Genomic DNA, 20,246 nt, shown 5'->3' on the forward strand with positions numbered 1-20,246 from the left:
TTCAGAATGGATAGGTTTGATCTTCTTGCAGTCCATGGGACTCTCAAGAGTCTCTTCCAACACCATAATTCAAAAGCATCAATTCTTCAGCCATCAGCCTTCTTTATGGTCCAGCTCTCACTTCCATACATCACTACTGGGAAAACCATAGCTTTAACTATACAGACCTTTGTTGGCAAGGTGAGTCACTAGAGGTGTGGAAACTTTGGCCCTCCAGTTGTTGAGGGCCTGTGGCTCCCACCCACCCCTTGACCACTGGGGATCTCCCCTGAGCCATTTGAAGCTAGATCCCTAGGTTATGATATTGGTTACACCTTGCTCAAACAGTTACCTGGGATGCACATGCCATAGGGAGAACTGGGGGAAGAACTAAGCAAAACATTTGCAAGTGGATACTATTTCTGCAGTGATGATTCTTTGAAAAGCCTACGTAAGTATACAGACAAAGGAATTCAAAAGCTACCTGGAGAGTTCTGGCAAATGAAAGAATAAAACTTGAAGATTGGAATGCTGAATTTTAAACCTGGATGAGAGAAAATCACTTTAGTCTGATAACCGGATTACATAGAACAAAAAAAGGAGAGAAAATTAAGAACTGAAGAGCATAAAATTAAGGTGGAATGCAATTTGAACAGTAAGTACACGATGCAGGCTTTTATATTCATCTCCCCCTCCCAGTGTCCAACTAATTAAAATTACAGTCAAAATGAAAGAGACCAAACTTGTAAATATCTTTTTGCTAATGATGTTGTCTTTTTTAATCATCTTCGCATTCAAAGACTTTTCTTTATTCATTTAGAGCTTTACAAATCAAAAATTGTTTTGCTCCATTTCTTAAAATGTTTTCTCTTAAGCTATGAATTTGGAATTTTTCTGGGTTTTTACAACTACCCTTGTGAAATCATGTATTGTATCAATTCACGGGATCTTATTTTTGCTGCAGAATATATTTTGTACATGATAATGGGATTTAATTCAAGCAACCTTATTCATTTAGGAAGGTCAATCCATCTGCTCGTATTATTCATATTTAAGATGCACTTTACATAAAAATACAACAATCACAACCCAGTATTTTATCTGAACTACATTTATCATACATATACACACAATATACAAAATAAACAATGATTACGTAATGGAAATGTGTTGAAAAAACAATGCTGATATGCTACTGGAATACTGTAACATTATTAAGACTTATATCACACAAGTGAAGTAACGAATAGACAGAAACTCATTTGACTTACAATGCTCCTTATCCAAAGTCTTCTCTAGGTATAGATTGGAACAGGGAAACCTTCTTTTAGCCCAAGACTCATATCCCTGGGCTTCTACTGAAGAAAGGGTGGGACAGAAGTGCAATAAATAAAATTATTTTTGTCACCCACACATTCCAGTTTCTGGTTTCTTAAACTGCAGTGTCCTGAACTGGAGACAGTATGCAAGTATGAGGTCTGACCAAAGCAGAATAGAGTGTTACCTTTCCTTTTCATGATCTGGACGCTAAACAGTGGTACCTCGGTTGTCGAACTTACTCTGTTCTGGGAGTCCGTTCAAATCCCGGAACGGTTCGGAAACAAAGGCATGGCTTCTGATTGGCTACAGGAGCTTCCTGCACTCAATCGGAAGCCACGTCGGCCGTTTGGCTTCCCAAAAAACGTTCACAAGCTAGAACACTCACTTCTGTGTTTGCAGCTTTCGGGAGCTGATTTGTTCCGACAAATAAGCCGTTTGACAGCCAAGGTACCACTGTACTTCTGTTGATGCAACCTAGAACTGCATTAGCCTTAATAGGTGAACTAATAGCAGTGTACTGGAAGAAGCAAAGGTCACCAGTGTCGAAGCAATGATTCGTCAACATCAACTTCGTTGGACTGGTCATGTTGTGCGGATGCCTGATGATCATCTTCCAAAACAGCTACTCTCTTCTGAACTTAAAAATGGAAAGAGCAATGCTGGTGGTCAACCAAAGAGGTTTAAAGACTGTCTCAAGGCAAATCTTTAAAAAAATGTGGTATAAACACCAACAATTGGGAAATACTTGCCTGCGAGTGCTCCAATTGGAGAACAGCCTTTACTAAAGGTTTCATGTGCTTTGAAGACACTCGAACTGAGGATGCAAGGGAGAAACGTGCTAAGTGTTCAGTTTCTGTTAATTGGTTCTCGTGGGAAACTTGCAGATTCTAGCTTCGCACAATTAACTCAGGCTGGTGTCAATTTACTCTTGGCAGAAAGCCCAGGTCTGCTTGACCTAGAAACTACTCACTCTGATTGGTTAACGACCAGCACTCAACTCTGTTATCAAGGGATTGCTAGCTCAGTTTGATGTGAGGTGTTGTTAGGAGTAGAAGTGCTGTGTGTGGTTTTGAGAGAGAGAAAGAGAGGATTTATTTTGCTTTGTTTTGTATGCAGAAACTCTGCTGGTTTTATTTTCTCCTTTTAATAAATCCTGTAAATAGTTACTCTGAGTCTAGCTGACTAGTCATTACTGCCGCAACTAGCTTCTTCGCTGTGCAGGAAAACTCTGCTACGTTTGGGCTAAAGCCAATAGGGCTATGCCTGACACTTCAAAGTTCCATGACTAAGAGGAAGGCATGCTTGGCAAATCCACACCGTGTTCAACTCCCACCCGGAAACCAATGTCCCCACTGTGGAAGGGCGTGTGGATCCAGAATTCACACTTATGGACTCATTGTCAAAACCTTTGTTTATGGAAGACAATCTTACTCCGCTATGAGTGATTGCCAAAGAAGAATAGCAACCACATCACCCTGCTGATACATGTCTGGCTTCTGGCCTACTAATATGCCCAGATCCTGTTCACATGGGCTGCTATCAAGCCAAGTGTCACACATGATTTTATTTGACAATTCTTCCAGTACAAATGGACTTCCCTCTTCTTTCCCTGCAGCCTCCTCCACCTGTTCCAAAGGACTGGGGGGTAACCACCAAAAGAGATTTGGAAGGTGCAGGAGACCTGCAGGGAAAGGAGAAGGAAAATCCCATTGTGCAGGCAGAAGCCTTTATGCTAATGAGACAACTTTGTTGGGATACAATGCTATATGCCAAACTTGGCATTTATCTGTGTTGAAATTAATTTCGTTTGGCCCAGTTCTACATCCTATCTTGAATCTATTTTTAAAACACAAGAATGGAGAGATTTACAGGCAGTAGTGGAAGCTTTTTATATATATATATTTTAAAGATGCAGTTATGATGGTTTAGAAAGATCATACTGAGGATGAATTTTGAAGAAGGGTGGGAACAGGCAAACAGGAATTATGAGCCAAAGCTCTATTTTAGAGATTCAGACCACCCCCGCCAATCATTTCTGAAGGGGAAAACCTTCAGCGGACAGTCTGGAAAACCTCCAAGTATTTTCAAGGTTTGAAAGGGATTAACAGCATCCTTTTGGGCCTTCCAAATCAGTACAGCATATGGATTGGTCTGGTCTTCCAGTGTTGTCAATGTCTGTAATGGGAATATTTTTTGTAATTCAAGATGTAAATGAGGCATTAGAGAACCTATGTACTTTATGTGTAGAAGATAACTGATTTATATGGTTGCTTTTGGACACCTGCCAGGAAGAAATAATTCTAGGGAGCCAAGATTGTGTTTTGCATATGTGAGCAGATGAAAAACTCAAGGCCACTTGATGTTATTTTTAGAGAAAGAGGTCTGAATATAGGGATAGCTAGCAGCATGCAGGCCTGTGCGTCCTCCATGATCCTTTGCTAGTGCAGAAATTCTTATGGGAGACAGAATTCAGCATCCCTGTGAATCCTAAAATATTTTTTTAAATGGAAAGAGCAAGTTTCTAGTCCCTATAGCTATGACAATTGGCTTAAAGATGTACAGGCAACACCTGATGGAACTTCAGAAAGTGGGGAGCAGTGAAGGTGGGTTAAGAGATCTTTGTGCCTGAGTTCAACACATTGATTAAAAAAACCCAACCCCAACTATATACCTGGTCATTTTCTGCCCTCTAATCTATTCCCTGAAGTGGGCTGTCTCACTCAGCCTAACTGGTCAGGAAATTGCCAATTAGTCAATCTAGTTAAGCAAAGAAACATAATTCCCCCAATCTAGATTACGGCAGGGTTGCCATATTTCAAACAGTAAAAATCCAGAAAGAAAAGTTGGTGAGCTTTTTTTTGGGCAAAGTTGGCAAAGTTTTTAAGGAAAATAGCCCAAAACGAAATGGGTTGCCATACATCCGGATTTTCCCGGACATTTTTATCGATTTTTGGCCGGACACTGCTTCCGACTGCTGTATTCTGTATATGTCTGGGAAATTCCAGATGTATGGCAACCCTAGATTACGGCTCTTCTACAGCCTTGGGGCCCCAACTGCAAAGGCCCTGCTATTTTAGGGTGGTATGTTTATATAAGGTGAATAGGCAATAATGGAGACTGCAATCCTAACTCCACTTACCCAGGAGTAAGCCCCACTGGATTTAGAAGGGTTTATTTCTGAGTAGACATTTATGGCGTTTACCCATTAGCTCAAAAGACTCTCAGAACAACTTGCAAAAATCAGTACTGAGGTCACCTCCCTCAAGCTCACAATCTGAAAAGACACCACCACACACAGAGAAAAAAAGAATGAGTGGGAAAACCAAGTTCTTTAACTTACATTTCTAAAAACGCAGGTTAAATAGGTTTTGCCCTAGAGCTGCCTCTCCCCAGAAGCATTCTTCCCCCTCCCCAGGCCATAACGAGGAGCAATCAGAAATTTCCAATCTTTAATAAATGTCAGTAATAATTTTTCTCTAATTAAAACACATTAACTTCGCCGTCCCAGCTAAGTCCAATAATTTTATCAACCATTCCTCCACAGTAGGTGGGGTTGGATATTTCCATCTTTGTGCATATCACAATCAAACCTGTGCATGAGTTCAATGGGACCTACTCCCAGGTAAATTGTGTATATAAATCGCCCTTAATTCAAGGAGGCCTGCAGTTTTTACTGCACTTATCTTGATGTTTTTAATAGCTGTGTGCATTTTATATATAATGTTAACTTTCCCAATGTTTGTTTTGAAGTGATTGTTTTTTTCTGTATGTTTTTAATTGTTCCCATTTTTCTCTGTAAAGCAGCCTTGAGTCCCTGTCAGGGAAAAGGGTGGGGTATAATAATAATAATAATAGTAATAAAAATAATTTCTTATTAGACGTGTGCAGGGCTGCACCAAAATACAGCGTGAGCCAATATTTAATTGTATTTAACTGCAGCCAAGCCAAAAAGCAGGCGGGAGCTTATATCTCTTATTATGTGTAATCTCACTATATACAAGTTGTACAAGTGACAATAAAGTATTTCAATTATCTACTTGTCACAACTGGCGACGGACTCAAAATAAGGCGTGGCTTTCCTCCAGCCCCGCCCCTCCACTCTCCTCCGCTCGCGCGTTCTGCCCAATCACAGTTGGTGGCGGGAGGCACGGGGCGGATTGAAAACGAAACGGATTCCAACCGACCCTGATAGAACACAGAACGGCGCGCGCGATGGGCGTGACCATCTCTGACCACGCCCCCTTCTTCCTCCCGCCCTTTTCTTGGCCTTTCTTTCGAGCTGAGAGGGAACGGGTATGGGGCGCGCGACATTGTCCGACGCTTCTCTCCGGGCCCCGCGCATGCGCCGCGCCATACCTTCCCTCAGCAAGGGAGGGGAGGAGAGAGATTGCGCCTGCGCGTTGTGGTCGAATGGTTCGGCGGCGGTTAAAAAAAACGTCTGCGCGTGAGGAGAGGGAAAATCGAGCGGGCGGGAAACAGTAGTAATAATAATAGTAGTAATAATAATAATAATGGCTGCCAGTGTTGGGTCGCTGCTGAGAGAGTGCCCGCTCCTCCTGCCCCAGAACCGGGAGAAGAGCGTCTATGAGGGCTTCGTCACCGCCCAGGTACTGAGACGCTGCACGCCCCCCCCCCCCACGGGAAAACGTTTAACGTGCAGCTTTACCTGAGAGTAAGGTCCCGTTCGACCTGAGGAAACAAGTGGCAGGGGTAGTGTGAACGACCTGGGGGCGGGGGGAAAGAGAGAGGGGGCGTACTCGCTACTTTTCTCCTCACAACAATCCGTAGCTGCCAACTTTTCCCTTTTCTTGCGTGGAATCCTATTCGGAATAAGGGAATTTCCCTTAAAAAAGGGGGGGGGGGGAAACGTTGACAGCTATGCAACAACCCCGCGAGGTTGGCCGGGAACTTCGTGGCTGAGGGAGGATTCGAACCCGCGACTCTCGCGGCATAGGACGAGGGGAAGGCGGAAGAGCAGGCTTCGTAACAGGCTTAAAATGTGTGGGGAGCATTTCTCTGCCTCAGGGCCGCTGGTTTCTTCAGCTTGGTGGTCGCGGATCCAAGGCAGGTCGCCATGGATTCCTGCATTAGAAGAATCACAGAATTGGAAGGGGTATCCGAGGGCCATCTAGTCCAACCCCCTGCAGTGCAGGGTGGTGGTCTGCCTAGGGTTGGACTAGATGACCCCTGCGCCCCACTTCCAAATTTACAGTTCTGATTCTGTGCAACAGGAGCACCCCCCAGCATGCGTGCCCAGGTACAAAGCGGGTCTCAAAAAGTTGAAGGTACCTGGAACGTTCTGTGTTGTCATTATGTCATTGTTGCTTATTAAATTTATCAGCCTTTGGGGGGAGGGGTTGCCGCAGCAGCTCAAAGCGACTTAAAATATTTTGAGGGAATGCATGCAAGACCAGCCCCCCCCCCCCCCCAAGTATCTGAATGCAAATCAGAAATAATCATCTTTTAGGATTGATAAACAAATAGCCTGATCTGGTACAGTGGTACCTCAGGTTACAGACGCTTCAGGTTACAGACTCCGCTAACCTGGAAGCAGTACCTCGGGTTAAGAACTTTGCTTCAGGATGAGAACAGAAATCGTGCTCTGGCGGCGCGGTGGCAGCAGGAGGCCCCATTAGCTAAAGTGGTGCTTCAGGTTAAGGATCGTTTCAGGTTAAGAATGGACCTCCAGAACAAATTAAGTGCTTAACTCGAGGTACCACTATATATATTGCTGGTGTGGCAGCACCTTTGGAACTCCCTGCCTGTTGACATTAGGCAGGTACTATACTGCCTTCAGAAACCTTTTCTGTTTTGGCGGGACTGTGCAGACACATGATTTGGTTACATATCTATCTATTTAAATTTGTTTTAGATGCTCTATTGTTTATAGTTGTTTTATCAGTTTTTGAATGTTTTAAATACGTTTTTATTTCATTATAAAATGCATTTTTGTAACAAAAGTTTTTGCCACCTTAGGTTCCTTTGGGAGGAAGGTTGGGATATAACTTAAATACATACATTAATACTACTGCTATGCCCTATTAGTTGCATCTCACAATCCAGTTTAACAAACAAATATTAGTAACTTTCACAGTACGGTAATAATAATGATGGGCTGGATGGACAATTAGGCTTCCTATAACTAGAGTAGGAAAGAAGAGAGCTCTTGTTTAATTTTCAGTTTATTTATTTGTTATTATTGTAGTTATTTGTGCTCCACCTTTTGGGAATGCAGATCCATTCCAGGCAGTTTACAAATACATTAAGCTACATTTTAAATAACCACAGTTAAAATGCTGTTGGTGTTAAAATGTAGTCTTGCCTGCCAAAAGGGTGGTTACAGTTAAAAAGAACACACACACAGTCATGAAGAGCATGGAGGGAAATGGATACAAGAGGGAGATAAGTTCTTTAACCAGTTGCTGCCGGGCTGACCTTCCTGATGGTTTTGACTGGATAGAAGTGTTGCAACTCACCCAGTGGACCTTGATCCCCTGGCTGATGCTGGAGGCTAGAGTATGCTTCCTTTCTGTTCTGTAGTATTAGGGCAACTGGAGCAGAGCCTTCTTCTGTAAGAAAGATGCAACAGAATGAGGTGGCAGGATGGACTATATCTCTTCAAACTGCATTAAAATCGGGGTGGGCTTTGCAGTTGAATTCAGTAGGCACAGGATTCCACCCTTAAAATCATTAATGCACTGACAGCTGTATTATCTGAAACAGAACTTTTTTGAGAAATTATGTTTAAGCAAAGGAGTAGCTGGCTGCACACAAAGTGCTGTTGAATGCAGAAAGAGAAGATAGGGAAAAAAGAAAGCAACACCCCTTCACCCCCAGTTAAAGCAGAGTTATCAAAGCTATTTTATGTCTAGAATTCACCACATTTGCCTATGGCACCATATTTTTCTGCAGGAGATTTTCTTTTTAAAGGTGTTTTTTAAAGTACCTTTCAGTACTTTAATGAAACACTGAATCATAGTTATTTGACCTTTACAAAAGGTCAGAATTACATCTGCTTTTTATTTTATAAAAAAGGCCATTTAAATGTAATAGAAGTGAGAGTTACAATATACTATGAAGGTAAAGGTTATGGGGTACATTAATTGTGTTTCTGTATTCTTCATTATGACAGTTTCTTGAAATGTCCGTTCCTTTGTACAAATGCTGAAAATAATTAATAACTCTGATAACTGCTTCTAAACTTAGTTAAAATACTTCCCTGATCAGAGATTTATGAACTGTGTTGGGGAGACTTGACACCTTCATTTGTTTCCCAAATTTGGCCAATAGCATCCCTTATTATGAAACTTAATTGAAAGAGTACAGTTACACCTTTAAGATGAACTGAAATTATTTTACTGAAGCAGCATGAGCTTTTGTAGGCAATTACCTACTTCATCAGATGCTAGAGTGGAACTGATTAGAAATTAGTCCTTATTAGAAAGAAGATCCTTTCTGCCCATGACATTTCACACTGCTTTAGCCAAGACAAAATGTGTGCTCTGGGGAGTCCTGGTAACTTGCTAAAAAGTGAGTGCAAACTACAGACCCTGACCAATGCAAGTCATGAAATTATTAACCAACTTTAGTTGATTTTCCAGTTAGAATGTTAGACCACATGGAACCACACAAGGTTCAAGAAATGACAGAATTTTTTATAGCTATTTCTATGTATGGACACTATTCTGCCCTCTTGAGAGTGAAGAGAGGAAGGGAGGCAAATACACCATCAGGGCCTCTGCCAGTCCCTCTGCCACAGGGTGAAGGAATATCACCTGCACTGTGAAAACGAAGAAGAGGGCTGGGAGAGGGAGTTTGTGGTGTTTTTTACAATCTGCTGACCACTGGATGGGAGAATTGTAAGCCTCCCTGCCTGCCTTGTCGAAAACTTAGTGTATCATATAAATAAATAATATTTGCAACCTGCAAATGCTCTATTATAGGTCATTCAGTGGCCTATAGCTCTAGCACATCATAGGAAAATTAAAACAAGATTTTGCTTTAGCTTCCATGCAAATTAATGTGTTTTCCCATTTGTGGAATAGTCTCCATGGAATTCTATATATTGAGAGTGAACTCATTCTCCATGAATGGATCCAAATGTAGTCAAAATGGTACCTCCTATGTATAAGAGGAAGGTGTCAGAAGACTTGAGAGAACCCCATGGTATGCAGACCTAGAGAAAAGCTTCAGGGGGCAGGAAGAGAACCCCAAAACAGTCCAGTAAAGGCTATGGTGCTGAAATATAGCATCCCAGAAGAGGGCATGGCTGGCTGGCTGCATCCTTGAACAGTGAGGATTCTACATGTATTACTTGAGTGCCCAGCATGGTTAACATCCTAGGCATGCGCCTTAACCCTTTGCATCTTTTAGCTTCACTCCCCAGGTGGTTGTGAAAAGCGGGAGGGTTTCATAAGCACGTCAGAAGAAGCAAAACTTGGTGTATGCTAGCTGCCCTTGCTAATAGAAAAACTTGCCTTCAGTGACTGGAAGGTGTAAGAATGCTAATAACATCATAAGGGAAGACCTGCCAGAAAGCTAACAGTAACTGCAAGCATGTATATTGGTCAGCTCTAATTGAATTCATTTTTCCAATTTAACAACCGAAGAAGAAGCACAGTAGACTAGGAAAAAACTAGAGCATGGGACCTTTCCCCTCCAATTTTTCAAGTGAAAAACTGTGTAAATTGGGGAAAACACTGAAAAAATATGACCCCCCCACCCATTTGCAATGAGTAAAATGCCTTTTAAGATTTTAGCCAGAATGTATAATATGAAGGTTTTTATGTAAGTCAATTCAACATTAGAGAATAATAATTTCCATATATACTATAGATATATATGTCATTCAAACCCACCACTATTTCTGCACCTAAAGGGTGCTTCCATTTTCATGAGAGAGGCAAAAATGTCCTTGATTGCTTCTGAAGTGATGTTTGTCTTTGGATAAACTTGGATCTAATTTAAGATATGCTGGAAGCAAGTGTCCTATGTCTGTCCTTTTGACCTGACTTATTTCTTGGAAATGACCTTTTTACCTCTCCTCAAATCCATTGTGACAGGGCACCCTGCTACATACTCTGAAACAAGCAGCTCCTTGTCCTGCCTTGCTGGAGGATAAAATGGTCAAGAGGCACTGCAAACCTATATATGTTTTTATGGGAGTAAAGGTAAAGGTACCCCTGCCCGTACAGGCCAGTCTTGACAGACTCTAGGGTTGTGCACTCATCTCACTCTAGAGGCCGGGAGCCAGCACTGTCCGCAGACACTTCCGGGTCACGTGGCCAGCGTGACGAAGCTGCTCTGGCGAGCCAGAGCAGCACACGGAAACGCCGTTTACCTTCCCGCTAGTAAGTGGTCCCTATTTATCTACTTGCACCCGGGGGTGCTTTCGAACTGCTAGGTTGGCAGGCGCTGGGACCGAGCAGCGGGAGCGCACCCTGCCGCGGGGATTCGAACCGCCAACCATGCGATCGGCAAGTCCTAGGCGCTGAGGTTTTACCCACAGCGCCACCCGCGTCCCTTTATGGGAGTAAGTTCCATTAAAGAGCATGGATCTTCTGAGTAAGCATATGTAGGATTGCTCTGTAAAAGTGCAATCCTAGTACTATGTCTGCTACTTAAGTATGAAGTAAGACAAACTTCAAGACATCCAAGTCTTCTGAAAATGTTAGTATTTATCATTCAAATTGCAGAAGAGCTATATACTCCTAGCCCAGAACTTCCAGGCATCAGCAACTTAATCAATTAAATATTTCTCTTGTGCAAGCATTCATTTTGTAAAGGTATAGGATTTGCAGGCAAGTCTGCTTCATTGAAAGTTGAAAATTATGCAATTTGCATATATTTCAGTTTCCACCAACATTTCCATAGTCCCCCATTTTCATTTGTTTCCCTCTATGACTTCAACATTTCCAGAATTTTTACATTTCTGGCAGTATAGTTTCTCATTCTGCTTGGCAAATTAAGAAATCTGACTCCTGATCCACAGTGTGGACATCACTATGTTGTATTGTACATGCTTGAGTTCTCATCCTGTAAGAATTCTGAATAATGCAAGCCACTTAAAAAGGGAAAGGGGGAAAGACACTCCTATTGATTTCATGAGAAGTGAAACAGACTTGCCTGAATCACTTCAATATTATAGAGAGATAAAAGAATGTGGGCTATATTAAGATACGACCTTTCCACACAATGAGAGGCAAAATGTTTCCCAACCACATCTCATCCGTTGTAAGATTTTTCTAGAGTATTCAATCTGGCAGTGGATTGATGTCCCTTCAATGTGATGTGGGGCTCGGGAGGGAGAGAGAATAACTGCTACTATTTCTGTCTTCCGCCTTCACTTTAAAAAGAGTGTTATCTTGTGCAACTTCCAAAGAATTTAAGATTTTTGAACCCCAAACATTTAAAACCATGGGGCAGTTAGGGTTAGGAAGTAAATAAAAGAAGATCACACAGTGGTGCAAAAATTGAAAGTGTCTAATACTTGCACACCTGCATTTTCCACATCAACCACTTATTTATAGACCGCTTATATGACAAATTTCTAAGTAGTTTTGAACTATAAAAAGTTTAAGAACACCACTTAAAACCACAGTTAAAACTGTAAAATCAGAAGTTCAATTCAGTGGACTGCTTATCTAAGCTGATGGGGCCTCCTGTTTCAACAGGGAAGGCATTCTATTGCTGCCAACAGTGTTATGGCATGCCCTCCCTTTTGAAATATGAAAAAGCCTCCTTCTGTTACCTCATGCTGATAATTGTCAGGCCACAGCAAAATGAACCAAGTTCCATGATTGTAGTGCCCTTACCAGTGAAGAGGAAGGCAGTTTTTCAGGTAATCTGGTCCACAGTTATTTAGGGCTTTATATGGAAGTATCACAAGCTTAAAAGTGGCTTGATGGTTATAGGCAACCAGAGCAGATTCCTCAGCCCTGGTGTGACGTGTGCCTAATAAAGAGCACCACTTAGCACCCAGGCTGCAGTATTCTGCATAAGCAGTAGCCTCTAGACCAACTGCCAAGGAAGCCTCACACAGAGCACATTACAGTAGGCCAAACGTGAGGTTGCCGTTGCTTGTGTCACAGTGATCAAGTTATCCCTGTCTAGGAAAGGGTGCAGCTGATGTAGCAGCTGAAACTGATAAGTGCTTTTTGCCACAGACCACTTGGCCAAAAATAGTTCCAAGAGCATCCCTGAGCTGCATACCTGTTGTTGTTTTTTTCAGTGGGAGTGTCAGCCCATTTAGGCTCTCCAATTCTCCAATCTGGAAACGACTTAACCACAGTGCTTCTGTCTTAGCAGGATTCAGCTTCAGTCTGTTGACCCTCATCCACTTCACCACTGCATCCAGGCCCTAATTCAGCTCATTGTTTCCAATTCTGAACCAATAGCAATGGGAAGTAATGCATGTTCCCAGATATAAAATACTGCACTCTGAGTGCTTGGAAAATAAAACATCTCTACAACAAGAGCATGGGTTTGAGAGAAGATGGGTGATATAGTACAGATAATAAATAGATCAACAAACGTAACTTATTTGTGTGGAAAGGCACTGAGAACGTCATTACCGTATATTGTGTTGAAACCATTCTACAAATGGAAGGGCTTCTGTACTGTACATGGAAATAACTCCAATCCAGCAGAGACTCCCTGAAGGAAGGGGATGCTGCAATTTTTAGTGATCCTTGTTCCTCTGCATCACTTTCCACACTTGTTCTGGAAGGTACGCAACCTTCTGTTTCAGCTTTTAATATTGTATGCTTATTCTGGTTCTTACTATGTTTCCCTCATGACTTAGTGTTGGTCAAGTTGCTCCTGCTGCCTTGTACTGACCTCTTATCCAGCAGTAGCCACATTTTTTTTGTATTTGGCCATATTTTTTCTATTATTTCATTGCCTAAGGCTTTGTGCTGTAAATTAGTAAAAAAAAAAAAAGTAAAAAAAATAGGTCAAAGTCTACTTTTTAAAAATTCTTAGATATGCCTTAGCATTCCAGCTGTGCTAAATTGATATATTTGTAGATATTCTATCTAATGAGATGCTACTTTTCCAGGGCAGAGACTTTCACATAAGGATATTGTTACCATCGGATCTTCAGTTGAAAAATGCCAGGTAAGGTGCATGATTTTTTAAAATATATTTTTGCTATATTGCAAGATAACCTTTTCATTTTTAATAATATGTCTTGTGTGAGAAGTAGTGATGGCTCTTACAGTTTGAAGAGATTTCCAGAGTATCAGCAATTTTAGTTGTTAAATGATTGTTGCTAATTAACTTTGACACCAGTAAGATTTAGTGGAACCAGTCAAGGAAGAGCATGGAAAAATGTAGGAAAATGAGCAAGTATTTTCTGATTCTGCAGACCAGGGAACAACCACAGAAGAATGTAAAGTTGAATTTGGTCTGAAAGTAATCATATTGGGGTTATACTTGGACAATCAGTGACTGTTGCGAAGCTGAAATGTCTTAAGTGAACTAGCCAAGGAAGTAGCATTGTGGATATTCAGTAAAGTACTGAGGCTTCAGTTGGTGTCATCCCCAACCATTGGGGGACAGAGATGCAGTGGTGCACACACCTCCAGTGACATATGGCTCATAACATATTCAGATGGCAACTATACTGACTTGCATGTCATGCAGATCCCAAATTAGGTGGGTTTGTGGTGACACATGCAAATGAGTGGGATTTTGTATATAGAAATTGTTTCACACCAACTGATCATCATAATCTGGGAGCTGCAGCATGCTTAAATTTAAAGTGGCTGTCATACATTTTGAACTGGTATCCATTACATGTTACAGCTAGAGACAGGTGGGGGAGTGTGACGATTACAATTTTTCTCTTGAGGACACTCAGGTTTTGCATCATGCTTTGATTGAAAATCATATTCCGTGCATTTCAGGCAGAAACTTGCGCCCAGCACAGCTTGACTGATAATTCTGTGTGTGGTTTCCCTCCCCTTTACCTTGAGTATGAGATTTATCTCACTTTCTTGAATTATGTGGAGCTATGTTTATCATGGTACAACTTGTTCAATTCTCTTCAGTAGAATAATTTGGATTACGTGGCTTTATCCTGTAAAAAGGTTTACAAATGAGTAATTCTGTTTGGGGCAGGGATTGAACATGTGTGAAAGTATTGTTTCCATAGGTTTCACACCTGCAAATGTGCAGGGGCATACACCCTTCACCTCCTGCACTATTGTACACTCCTGTATCAGAAAAGCCTTCTTACAAAAGTGTCAGTGAGTCTGAAGGTGATTCCAGTGTGTGTGTGTGTGTGTGTGTGTGTGTGTGTGTGTGTGGCTTTTACATGGCTGAATGTAGCCTACTGTGCAAAGGGTAAGAATCTGTTACTCTCCACACTTTAGTTTCTGGATCCACCCATTACTGATATGCTATCCTGGAAGGTTGTCCTTGAGCAAATGTGACCCTTGGGTTGAAAAAGGTTCCTCCCCTGCCCTCTGTCAACTGTGGATTATGCAAATATCATTTCAGTCTGTCTGAGTTCATCCAGGGCTGTAGAAAATTTCAGAAAGCTAATTTGGCTTGCAGAAAGGTGTTAAGGTCTGTGCTTCTTTTATGAAGTTATTGATAAAACACAAGAACCGCCCTCAGTTTCTTGTTTCAGCACCTAAAGCATGCATTGCATGCTCTGAAACGTGCATTGTTCTTTGAGATTCAAAGGTTGAATGGGATTTGTGCTTCAATTCAATGACTATAATGGGAATAAAAGCTGATAGGAATGGTTGGTTACCCAGGTTATGAGGAAGGTTATGAACCCTTTAAGTGAAGCTGAATGGTCAGTAAACACTGGCTCTGTTTCTCTTTTTTAATTATGCCTTCCTAGATGTTTACAATAAATGAAGTACTCACGCATGTTTATCTTAAAATGCCGGTTTGAGATACAGTACTGAATTCTGTGCAATCAGGCAACTCAAAGCTATTATATCAGTTAAAGCTGTTGTCCGTGAACCACTTTAAGCATGTATACTTATATCTAAATCTGTTTACATCCATTGAGTGTTATAGGCCTAATCTAGTTTAAGTACATATATACCTGTTTAAAAGTTTTATGGTTCATAGTGAATGATATAACTGAATATCACCAGCACATTATAGAAGTTTGAAACCAAAATAAAGCTGCCATGAGAAGAACTATCAGTTGAGCACATCCAAGAGCTGAACCTTGGATAACATCAACAGAGTGAAAAGGATGAAGGGAGAGAACCGTGAATCATGGTGTTTCCGCCAGCAAGTGGACTATTATACCAGTTCCTGGTTTCTATGATTAATATTTCTATTTTATTTTATTAAGCTTGTTGCACTGTGATATTTTAATGTTCGATTTCTTTTGGTATTTATATTTGAGATGAAAAACAGTATAATAGTACTGTGCAAGGTGCACACAAACATCCAGAGCAGAGCTTTTCAAACTTTTAATCAAAACAAAAAAATTCCTTCCAGTAGCACCTTAAAGACCAACTAAGTTAGTTCTTGGTATGAGCTTTCGTGTGCATGCACACTTCTTCAGATACACTGTACACTGTACTGTGTATTCTTCAGATACACTGAGTTACATTATCTGTAACTCAAACTTTTAATGTTGGTGTCACACATTTTAGACATGCATCATTTTGCGATACAGTAATTCAGTTTTACTAGCAAACCGGAGGTTAAACTAATCCCTTTCCAGCCCCGGGGGGAGGAGTGTTCACACAATACATCTACACGCTGCAGCTGCCAAACTAACATGTCACGACACACAGTTTGGAAAGCTCTGCTCCAGAGAGTAGTGAACAGAAGCAAAGCCACTATCAGCTCTACTGTTAAGCCAACTCATTCCTCCATCAGCTGTCATCTGGCGGCAGCCATTCCATCAAACTCTAGCAAAGGGAATGGTGGAAAGCAGGGCTATTCTATTGGCTCAGCAGTTACATTTGACTTGTCCTCTCTATAAGGAAATGATTATCTCTGACTCTCTTTTTATACGTACAAGATTAAATATTTGTGCTTCTTTAATTTTTATATTTCAATTTTTATATTTATATATGGAACTCTATTTTATACTATTTATTAAATTTATATACTGCCCTTCATCTGAGGATCACAGCACACATGTTGAGGCCTTCAGAGGAAAGTTCCCTGACACCCTGAGGCAGAATTCAAATTTAGTGTGTGGTTTTTTTTAATAAATAAAGAAATCCTGTCCCATTTGCAAAACTCTCCTCATCCTATGCCACCACCAGTTTCATTTGCACAGGCTTCCCAGTCAGTTTCTTCTGGCTGACAGAGTTTTGGAAGCTTCGTTTGAACTTCTGGAAGAGTAACTCACTCAGAATTCCTCAACATTCCCCTTTTCTACTGCTATTCCCTTAGTAGCTTGGTATAATTGACAGGCAAGAGAGTGACATCATCCAACATGAGTGACAGAACCAACCACTCTGATTACTCAGTGGGGAGAGCATGGGACGCTTAATCTCAGGGTTGTGAATTCAAGCCTCACTATTGGGCAAATGATTCCTGCATTCCTGGGGGTTGGAGGAGATGACCCCCATGGTCCTTTCCAACTCTACAGTTCTATGAAAACACATGCTCTTTGAACTATTTTTCATGGCAGTTGTTACAAGAACTTCGTAGCTGAGAACTTTCTTCCTCTCTAATCCCTTTTCGTTTTGTGTTGTATCTTTTGGATTGTACAGTGGCATAGCATAGGTTGCCAATGCCCAGGACCATGTGGAGGGGGGTAGGAGGGAGGGAAATGGATGGAGTATACATGCTCATTCAACTGCCTATCAGCTTCCACATCACCCAGGAGATCCCAGCTGCAGAAATAAGAAAGTGTTTCATTGTCTGGAGAGGTTACTTCATGGTTCACATGGAGAAGCCATTTTCAACTGAGCCCAGTGATGGAAGTGCATAGCTGTATTGAGGCAGCACTGGATGTTGAAATTCTGCGCCCCCTAACAATTTTGTGCCCCGGGCAAATGCCCCGTGACACCCCCCCCCCCGCACTATGCCACTGCGCCTGAGGTCAAGGGCTATCTTATTACAGCGGTACCTCGGGTAACCAACACCTTGGGTTACCAACACTTTACGTTACAAACTCCGCTAACCCGGAAGTAGTACCTCAGGTTAAGAACTTTGCCACAGGATGAGAACAGAAATTATGCGGCGTAGTGGCAGGGGGTTGGGCATTAGCTAAAGTGGTACTTAGATTAAGAATGATTCTGGTTAAGAACGGACCTCTGGAATGAATTAAGTTCGTAACCCGAGGTACCACTGTATTGATCTTCCCAAGCCACTCAGAGCTTTTTGCTTGCTTACTTGCTTAAGAGCAGGGTTAAAGCTCTCAAATAAATAAATTACAAAAAAGGCAAATAGTTTCAGTGGAGACAAGAAGAAAGCATTTTTGCCCCAGTATTTTTTAAAAACTACTGATTGTGGTTGGCGTAGTATATAATGTGACAAGCAGCCATTTTAAACTTGAATTATAGCCCTTACCAATGAAGCTATTTAATTAGAATAACATGATGATTGATGCACGTTTTCCTGTCCTGAACAGATGTAGTCTTACTGAGGCATGTTATCAGTTCCTTATAGCTACTATAGAAACATCTATGCTTTGTAGTGGTGGGTGGGATCGGGGGAGGAGGTGTGGCATCCAGTAGTGGAAAACACAATTGCACCTTTGAACATGCTTCATGAAGATTGATGTGACATCAGTGCTGATCACATAGGAGCTTTAAGTAAGTATGCTTTCATACTTACTTAATTAGATGTTTTAATTTATTTGTGTTATTTATTCCATTTCTATGCTGCCTTCATCTGAAAATCACAGGGCAGTTCACAATATAAAAGCACAAAAATGCATACTATAATATAAGACTATGTTTTTTGCTAAAATAAAATATCGTCCAAAATTGGGTATCGTCTTATACACAGATGGTGAATGCACAGGTGTTAATAAACACACTATGAAAGCTTCTGCCATGGGAGGTATGCGCAGCTCCCTGTAAGCATTGCCGCCTCCTTTCCTCCTTCCCCAGCCGCACACAGTGCTCTTTCTCATGCGTGCACATATGGGCGCAGGTCTTTGAGCTGCGCCACAAAAAGAGCAAGGTATGGGGTGGCAACGAGTCCTGTGGCTGTGCCAAAAACTCTCTGAGGGAAGTGCATCCTGGGCCTGCTCCACCCCTTTGCTTGGCATGTAGCATCGTTGCCCTGGAGAAAGCCAAGAAAAGCTCAACTGGGTGACCCCCCCCCCCCAGCTGAGCAAGTTCTAAATTTCTAAATTTTGGGTTCAAAAAATAGCCTTATACATGGAAAAATAGTACTTCCCTCTAAAGATGAATATTGATTTTCATAAACTGAATGTTTTTTTTCTTTTCTTTTTTATTGTTCAGGATTTAGAATGACTAACAGCACTTTCAGTTTTATGGAGACTGGTTTTCTTCATGTTTTGTTGTAATTATGCTAAGTTTTGCAACCTTGTGATCAGAGAGTCAGAATTGGAAATTACCTCCACCAAGTACAGTGGTACCTCGGGTTAAGATCTTAATTCATTCTGGAGGTCTGTTCTTAACCTGAAGCACCACTTTAGCTAATGGGGCTTCCTGCTGCCGCTGCGATGCCGCTGCACGATTTCTGTTCTCATCCTGAAGCAAAGTTCTTAACCAAAGGTACTATTTCTGGGTTAGCCGAGTCTGTAACCAGAAGCATATTCAACCTGAAGTGTATGTTACCCAAGGTACCACTGTATGGTAGATTTAGGTTAGAGAATCAGGCTTTCTGAAATTATGTTACAATCAGAAATGTGTTTTCCAGTGTACTACTACAGTGGTACCTTGGGTTAAGAACGTAATTCGTTCTGGAGGTCCGTTCTTAACCTGAAACTGTTCTTAACCTGAGGTACCACTTTAGCTAACGGGGCCTCCCGCTGCCGCTGCACTGCCGCCACACAATTTCTATTCTCATCCTGAAGCAAAGTTCTTAACCTGAGGTACTATTTCTGGGTTAGTGGAGTCTGTAACCTGAAGCGTCTGTAACCCGAAATACCACTGTACTGAAGCTTAATAGAGTAAAGTGAAGCTTAATAATAAAAAAAGTGCTAGCTAATTGAAAGTTTAAAAATCTGTTACAGTTTGTTATATTTCATACTTCAGTTACCATGCACCCTTAATAAAGTGCATTGAAAATAGCATTTCCTATGGGATAATACAGCACTCTGTTCCAGAGAATATTAGGCATTTTTATAGAGCACATTTGGTAAACATATACATTTGAAATTCATGTATTATGGTAGATGACATAACATGCAAGAAACTAAAATTTCTTAAAATAAAGGATATGTTATTGTGTGTGTTATATTTTCCTTTCCGTGTACATAAAACTACCAGAAAGCACTCATTTTAATGTTAGTCTTCTAATTTACTTCATATGGATTATTTTATATTTTGTAGGATACAGTGTAGCTGGTATTTGAAAAAGTTGTTGAATGGATACCAGCAAATTCTAAAACAGGTATGTTTGTGAAACGTGTTGCTGAACTTACTGAATTTCAGTAGCTAGTGATGTTATAAATACTTGAGAATGCCTGTAGCCTACAACCTATTTGCTTGTAAGTATATATTTAAAGTGACTCTGTTGTCTTCTGTAGAAATGCTTCAAAGTAAATTAATTTTCAGATCACATCAAAAGTGAGTCTGCTTATGACCCTGATCCTGAGTAGGGGAAGCTGAATCCTACAATGAAGTCTTATGGAGTGCTCTTCCTATTAGATAGGGAGAAGAATTTGCTCCAAGCTTGGTTGACTGATAGTCTCTCTTTGAGAGCTCTGGCATTCTGACTTCTGAGGATGATGGGAGGACAATGTGGGAATTAAGTCATGGTCATGTAGTCATCTGCTTCACTACAGGTTTTCTACAATAGGAGGAAGGGCT

The 20,246-nt window shown here is 41.2% G+C and overlaps 1 protein-coding gene across 6 annotated transcripts in view; it reads left to right on the forward strand.

The window, feature by feature from the left end:
• The first annotated feature begins 5,602 nt into the window (after window positions 1-5,602).
• The window catches only part of FANCL (FA complementation group L), a 45,723-nt gene continuing 31,079 nt past the window's right edge, over window positions 5,603-20,246 (forward strand). Inside the window, exons 1-3 of one of the 6 annotated variants that reach the window (XM_028725140.2) lie at window positions 5,603-5,906; window positions 13,358-13,416; window positions 19,767-19,827. In XM_028725140.2, coding sequence (XP_028580973.2) covers window positions 5,811-5,906; window positions 13,358-13,416; window positions 19,767-19,827 — 216 coding nt within the window. In that variant the 5' untranslated portion in view covers window positions 5,603-5,810. Of the gene's footprint in view, window positions 5,907-7,849; window positions 7,939-13,357; window positions 13,417-19,766; window positions 19,828-20,246 lie in introns of those variants that run through there. The other 5 variants (XM_028725138.2, XM_028725139.2, XM_028725136.2 and 2 more) reach the window with 5 other exon arrangements.

Source organism: Podarcis muralis, chromosome 3 (genome assembly GCF_964188315.1).
Source record: "Podarcis muralis chromosome 3, rPodMur119.hap1.1, whole genome shotgun sequence".
NCBI classification, from domain to species: Eukaryota; Metazoa; Chordata; class Lepidosauria; order Squamata; family Lacertidae; genus Podarcis; species Podarcis muralis.